General features: G+C 57.1%; 1 protein-coding gene across 1 annotated transcript in view; it reads right to left on the bottom strand.

Annotated features, from left to right (window-relative positions):
- Positions 1 to 7,500, bottom strand: part of rbm42 (RNA binding motif protein 42) — a 27,306-nt gene that overhangs the window by 6,032 nt on the left and 13,774 nt on the right. Inside the window, exon 7 of the mRNA XM_070872702.1 lies at positions 7,383 to 7,493. Coding sequence (XP_070728803.1) covers positions 7,383 to 7,493 — 111 coding nt within the window. The remainder of the gene's footprint in view (positions 1 to 7,382; positions 7,494 to 7,500) is intronic.

The raw sequence follows: 7,500 nt of genomic DNA, 5'->3' as shown, positions 1-7,500 counted from the left end.
AGTGATCAGGAGTAGGAACCCTGGCTGATTTCCCCCTCTCTAACCCAGGGGTCACTGGGCAGTGATCAGGATCAGGAACCCTGGCTGATTTCCCCTCTCTCTAACCCAGGGGTCACTGGGCAGTGATCAGGAGCAGGAACCCTGGCTGATTTCCTCTCTCCAACCCAGGGTCACTGGGCAGTGATCAGGAGCAGGAACCCTGGCTGATTTCCCCTCTCTCTAACCCAGGGGTCACTGGGCAGTGATCAGGAGCAGGAACCCTGGCTGATTTCCCCTCTCTCTAACCCAGGGGTCACTGGGCAGTGATCAGGAACAGGAACCCTGGCTGATTTCCCCTCTCTCTCTAACCCAGGGGTCAGTGGGCAGTGATCAGGAGCAGGAACCCTGGCTGATTTCCCCTCTCTCTCTAACCCAGGGATCACTGGGCAGTGATCAGGAGCAGGAACCCTGGCTGATTTCCCCTCTCTCTCTATCCCAGGAGTTACTGGGCAGGGATCAGGAGCAGGAACCCTGGCTGATTTCCCCTCTCTCTAACCCAGGGGTCACTGGGCAGTGATCAGGAGCAGGAACCCTGGCTGATTTCCCCTCTCTCTAACCCAGGGGTTACTGGGCAGTGATCAGGAGCAGGAACCCTGGCTGATTTCCCCCTCTCTAACCCAGGGGTCACTGGGCAGTGATCAGGAGCAGGAACCCTGGCTGATTTCCCCTCTCTCTAACCCAGGGGTCACTGGGCAATGATCAGGAGCAGGAACCCTGGCTGATTTCACCCTCTCTCTAACCCAGGGGTCACTGGGCAGTGATCAGGAGCAGGAACCCTGACTGATTTCCCCCTCTCTAACCCAGGGGTCACTGGGCAGTGATCAGGATCAGGAACCCTGGCTGATTTCCCCTCTCTCTAACCCAGGGGTCACTGGGCAGTGATCAGGAGCAGGAATCCTGGCTGATTTCCCCTCTTTCTCTAACCCAGGGGCCACTGGGCAGTGATCAGGAGCAGGAACCCTGGCTGATTTCCCCACTCTCTAACCCAGGGGTCACTGGGCAGTGATCAGGAGCAGGAACCCTGGCTGATTTCCCCTCTCTCTCTAACCCAGGGGTCACTGGGCAGTGATCAGGAGCAGGAACCCTGGCTGATTTCCCCTCTCTCTAACCCAGGGGTCATTGGGCAGTGATCAGGAGCAGGAACTCTGGCTGATTTCCCCTCTCTCTCTAACCCAGGGGTCACTGGGCAGTGATCAGGAGCAGGAGCCCTGGCTGATTTCCCCTCTCTCTAACCCAGGGGTCACTGGGCAGTGATCAGGAGCAGGAACCCTGGCTGATTTCCCCTCTCTCTAACCCAGTGGTCACTGGGCAGTGATCAGGAGCAGGAACCCTGGCTGATTTCCCCTCTCTCTAACCCAGGGGTCACTGGGCGGTGATCAGGATCAGGAACCCTGGCTGATTTCTCCTCTCTCTCACGCAGGGGTCACTGGGCAGTGATCGGGAGCAGGAACCCTGGCTGATTTCCTCTCTCTCTAACCCAGGGATCACTGGGCAGTGATCAGGAGCAGGAACCCTGGCTGATTTCCGCTCTCTCTCTAACCCAGGGTTCACTGGGCAGTGATCAGGAGCAGGAACCCTGGCTGATTTCCCCTCTCTCTCTAACCCAGGGGTCACTGGGCAGTGATCAGGAGCAGGAACCCTGGCTGATTTCCCCCTCTCTAACCCAGGGGTCACTGGGCAGTGATCAGGATCAGGAACTCTGGCTGATTTCCCCTCTCTCTAACCCAGGGGCCACTGGGCAGTGATCAGGAGCAGGAACCCTGGCTGATTTCCCCACTCTCTAACCCAGGGGTCACTGGTCAGTGATCAGGAGCATGAACCCTGGCTGATTTCCCCTCTCTCTAACCCAGGGGCCACTGGGCAGTGATCAGGAGCAGGAACCCTGGCTGATTTCCCCACTCTCTAACCCAGGGGTCACTGGGCAGTGATCAGGAGCAGGAACCCTGGCTGATTTCCCCTCTCTCTCTAACCCAGAGGTCACTGGGCAGTGATCAGGAGCAGGAACCCTGGCTGATTTCCCCTCTCTCTAACCCAGGGGTCACTGGGCAGTGATCAGGAGCAGGAACCCTGGCTGATTTCCCCTCTCTCTCTAACCCAGGGGTCACTGGGCAGTGATCAGGAGCAGGAACCCTGGCTGATTTCCCCTCTCTCTAACCCAGGGGTCACTGGGCAGTGATCGGGAGCAGGAACCCTGGCTGATTTCCTCTCTCTCTAACCCAGGGATCACTGGGCAGTGATCAGGAGCAGGAACCCTGGCTGATTTCCCCTCTCTCTCTAACCCAGGGGTCACTGGGCAGTGATCAGGAGCAGGAACCCTGGCTGATTTCCCCTCTCTCTCTAACCCAGGGGTCACTGGGCAGTGATCAGGAGCAGGAACCCTGGCTGATTTCCTCTCTCTAACCAGGGGTCACTGGGCAGTGATCAGGAGCAGGAACTCTGGCTGATTTCCCCTCTCTCTAACCCAGGGGTCACTGGGCAGTGATCAGGAGCAGGAACCCTGGCTGATTTCCCCTCTCTCTAACCCAGGGGTCACTGGACAGTGATCAGGAGCAGGAACCTTGGCTGATTTCCCCTCTCTCTCTAACCCAGGGTTCACTGGGCAGTGATCAGGAGCAGGAACCCTGACTGATTTCCCTTTTCTCTCCAACCCAGGGTCACTGGGCAGTGATCAGGAGCAGGAACCCTGGCTGATTTCTCCTCTCTCTAACCCAGGGGTCACTGGGCAGTGATCAGGAGCAGGAACCCTGGCTGATTTCCCCTCTCTCTAACCCAGGGGTCACTGGGCAGTGATCAGGAGCAGGAACCCTGGCTGATTTCCCCTCTCTAACCCAGGGTCACTGGGCAGTGATCAGGAGCAGGAACCCTGGCTGATTTCCTCTCTCTAACCCAGGGTCACTGGACAGTGATCAGGAGCAGGAACTCTGGCTGATTTCCCCTCTCTCTAACCCAGGGGTCACTGGGCAGTGATCAGGAGCAGGAACCCTGGCTGATTTCCCCCTCTCTCTAACCCAGGGGTCACTGGGCAGTGATCAGGAGCAGGAACCCTGGCTGATTTCCCTCTCTCTCTAACCCAGGGTCACTGGGCAGTGATCAGGAGCAGGAACCCTGGCTGATTTCCCCTCTCTCTAACCCAGGGGTCACTGGACAGTGATCAGGAGCAGGAACCCTGGCAGATTTCCCCTCTCTCTAACCCAGGGGTCACTGGGCAGTGATCAGGAGCAGGAACCCTGGCTGATTTCCCCTCTCTCTAACCCTGTGGTCACTGGGCAGTGATCAGGAGCAGGAACCCTGGCTGATTTCCCCTCTCTCTAACCCAGGGGTCACTGGGCGGTGATCAGGATCAGGAACCCTGGCTGATTTCTCCTCTCTCTAACCCAGGGGTCACTGGGCAGTGATCGGGAGCAGGAAACCTGGCTGATTTCCTCTCTCTCTAACCCAGGGGTCACTGGGCAGTGATCAGGAGCAGGAACCCTGGCTGATTTCCTCTCTCTCTAACCCAGGGGTCACTGGGCACTGATCAGAACATAATAATTAGGAGCAGGAGTCGGCTATTCGGCCCCTCGAGCCTGCTCCGCCATTTAATAAGATCACGGCTGATCTTCGACCTCAACTCCACTTTCCCGCCCGATCCCTCGATTCCCTTAATATCCCAAAATGTATCGATCTCGGCCTTGAATATACTCAACGACTGAGCCCCCACAGCCCTCTGGGGCAGAGAATTCCAAAGATTCACCTCCCTCTGAGTGAAGAAATTCCTCCTCATCTCAGTCCTCAATGGCCGACCCCTTATCCTGAGACTGTGTGACCCCTGGTTCTAGACTCCCCAGCCCCGGGGGGGAAACACCCTCCCTGCATCTACCCTGTCAAGCCCCCTCACAATCTGGTGTGTTTCAATGGGATCACCTCTCATTCTTCTAAACCCCAGAGAGTATCGGCCCATTCTACACAATCTCTCCTCGTAGGACAATCCCCCCATCCCGGAAATCAATCTGATGAACCTCCGTTGTACCGTCCCGAAGGCAAATATATCCTTCCTCCGATAAGGAGACCAGAACTGTGCGCAGTACTCCAAGTGTGGTCTCACCGAGGCCCTGTACAGTTGTAGCAAGACTTCCTCACTCTTATACTCCAACCCTCCTTGCAATAAAGGACAATGTATAACAAGTTATACAGCCCGAGAATTACATCACGTAATCTTTATTTTAACCAATTAACGAATTCATAGTAAATTCCTTCAATAACCCATCCGTACATTAAGATCTCTAACAAGTTTTGCATGTACTTCCTGTATTTATCCAATAACGTACATTTACATAGTGCCTTTAACTCATTCACTTACAGGCGACCATTGGGCCCCTCGAGCCCGTGCTGTGCCGGCTCTGTGACAGAGCGACCCAATCAGTCCCACTCCCCCCCCCCTGCCCTTTCCCCACAGCCCCGGCACATTTCCCCTTCCAGTATTTACCCAATTCCCGGTTTGAAAGTCACGATTGAACCTGCTCCGACCGAGATTTCAGGCAGCGCGTTCCCGATCACAACAACTCGCTGCGTTAAAAACATTCTCCCCATCTCCCCCTCTGGTTCCATCGCCGATTATCGTCAATCTGTGTCCCTCTGGTTACCCGCCCTCCTGCCCCACGCCCCCGGGGAACAGGTTCTCCCGATCGACTCCGTCACAACCCCTCGTGATTTTGAACCCCTCGATCAAATCTCCTCTTAACCCTCTCTGCTCCAAGGGGAACAACCCCAGCTTCTCCAGTCTCTCCTCACACGTCACTGAATTCCCTCATCCCCGGGACCGTTCTGGTCAATCTCCTCCGTACCCTCTCCTTGACACCTGACTAGTTAATGTTCGATTGTGGATAAATGTGAGGTTATCCACTTTGGTGGCAAAAACAGGAAGGCAGAATATTATCTGAATGATGACAGATTCGGAAAAGGGGAGGTACAACGAGACCTGGGTGTCATGGTACATCAGTCATTGAAGGTTGGCATGCAGGTACAGCAGGCGGTGAAGAAGGTAAATGGTATGTTGGCCTTCATAGCGAGGGGATTTGAGTATAGGAGCAGGGAGGTCTTACTGCAGTTGTACAGGGCCTTGGTGAGGCCTCACCTGGAATATTGTGTACAGTTTTGGTCTCCTAATCTGAGGAAGGACATTCTTGCTATTGAGGGAGTGCAGCGAAGGTTCACCAGACTGATTCCCGGGATGGCAGGACTGACATATGAGGAGAGACTGGATCGACTAGGATTATATTCAATGGAAGTTAGAAGAATGAGAGGGGATCTCATAGAAACATATAAAATTCTGACGGGACTGGACAGGTTAGATGCAGGAAGAATGTTCCCAATGTTGGGGAAGTCCAGAACCAGGGGTCATAGTCTAAGGATAAGGGGTAAGCCATTTAGGACCGAGATGAGGAGAAACTTCTTCACTCAGAGAATTGTGAACCTGTGGAATTCCCTACCGCAGAAAGTTGTTGAGGCCAGTTCGTTAGATATATTCAAAAGGGAGTTAGATGTGGCCCTTACGGCTAAAGGGATCAAGGGGTATGGAGAGAAAGCAGGAATGGGGTACTGAGGGAATGATCAGCCATGATCATATTGAATGGTGGTGCAGGCTCGAAGGGCCGAATGGCCTACTCCTGCACCTATTGTCTATCTTTCTATGATTCATTCTCCTCTGCCCCCACTGTGGAAGTACTGGCCATAAGGTCACTGGTCTGGGCAGACGAAGCAGAGCCCATTTCCCCCAACACAAAGACCGAGTATGCACGGTCAATTCCAGCAGGAAAGAAGCGAATTGCCTTCGACTTAACTGACCTGATCAGCTCAGACTTACTGGCACCAACTTGACCAGTTAGGCATGAAAAGGAAGGTATAAAGACAGACAGGTTCGGGGAGTCCATCGCGAGGAACCGAGGAGTAACGCTCGGCAGAAGTCGGCACCCGGGAAGAGGCCCTTGACGGAACAGTGTTCGGACGGGCTGAGCGTCTGGGGACCTAGTGGGTAACTATAAGGTATCACTCGCGAGTCTTGTACAGTCTTCCGTATTAAACAAACGTTATCGGTACCACCATTGTCATTTAACTCAAGAACTGTCGCAGGCAACTCATCGCACGATGAGCGAAATTGCCGTTCGAGAACACCCACCCGGTGTGTTCAGTCCTGTCAGCATGCAGTGGGGAGGGGGGTACAGACTACAAACTTCCTGTACACAGTGCCAGTGTAAATCGGCTCTCCCCTCTCCCACCCTGGGGGCTCTCTGACCGTACTCCGTACTCCCCTCTCCCCATCCCCGGGGGCTCTCTGACCGTACTCCCCTCTCCCCTCTCCCCCCCGGGGGCTCTCTGACCGTACTCCGTACTCCCCTCTCCCCTCCCCCCTCCCCGGGGGCTCTCTGACCGTACTCCGTACTCCCCTCTCCCCTCCTCCCTCCCGGGGGCTCTCTGACCGTACTCCCCTCTCCCCTCTCCCCCCTGGGGCTCTCTGACCGTACTCCCCTCCTCCCTCCCCGGGGGCTCTCTGACCGTACTCCCCTCTCCCCTCTCCCCCCGGGGGCTCTCTGACCGTACTCCGTACTCCCCTCTCCCCTCCCCCCTCCCCGGGGGCTCTCTGACCGTACTCCGTACTCCCCTCTCCCCTCCTCCCTCCCCGGGGGCTCTCTGACCGTACTCCCCTCTCCCCTCTCCCCCCTGGGGGCTCTCTGACCGTACTCCCCTCTCCCCTCTCCCCCCTGGGGGCTCTCTGACCGTACTCCCCTCTCCCCTCTCCCCCTGGGGCTCTCTGACCATACTCCCCTCTCCCCTCTCCCCCCTGGGGGCTCTCTGACCGTACTCCCCTCTCCCCTCTCCCCCCCCTGGGGGCTCTCTGACCGTACTCCGTACTCCCCTCTCCCCCCCGGGGGCTCTCTGACCGTACTCCCCTCTCCCCTCTCCCCCCCGAAAGCTCTCTGACCGTACTCCCCTCTCCCCTCTCCCCCCCGGGGGCTCTCTGACCGTACTCCGTACTCCCCTCTCCCCTCCCCCCTCCCCGGGGGCTCTCTGACCGTACTCCCCTCTCCCCTCTCCCCCCCGGGGGCTCTCTGACCGTACTCCGTACTCCCCTCTCCCCTCCCCCCTCCCCGGGGGCTCTCTGACCGTACTCCCCTCTCCCCTCTCCCACCCTGAGGGCTCTCTGACCGTACTCCCCTCTCCCCTCCCCCCTCCCCGGGGGCTCTCTAACCGTACTCCGTACTCCCCTCTCCCCCCTGGGGGCTCTCTGACCGTACTCCCCTCTCCCCTCTCCCCTCCCCGGGGGCTCTCTGACCGTGCTTCCCCCCCCCCCCCCCCCCCCCGCTCACCTCGAGGTGCGGAGGCTCGATCTCGGGCATGCTGGGTCCAATCAGGCTCTCGTCCAATGGCAGCAGGTCCTTCTCCTCCGGGAGCATGGGCGGAATGTGAGGCTCCGGGATCTCCACC

Source organism: Pristiophorus japonicus, unplaced genomic scaffold, assembly GCF_044704955.1.
Source record: "Pristiophorus japonicus isolate sPriJap1 unplaced genomic scaffold, sPriJap1.hap1 HAP1_SCAFFOLD_350, whole genome shotgun sequence".
Classification (NCBI taxonomy): domain Eukaryota; kingdom Metazoa; phylum Chordata; class Chondrichthyes; family Pristiophoridae; genus Pristiophorus; species Pristiophorus japonicus.
The sequence above is the reverse complement of the archived record's forward strand: the minus strand, read 5'-3'. Positions and strand labels throughout refer to the sequence as shown.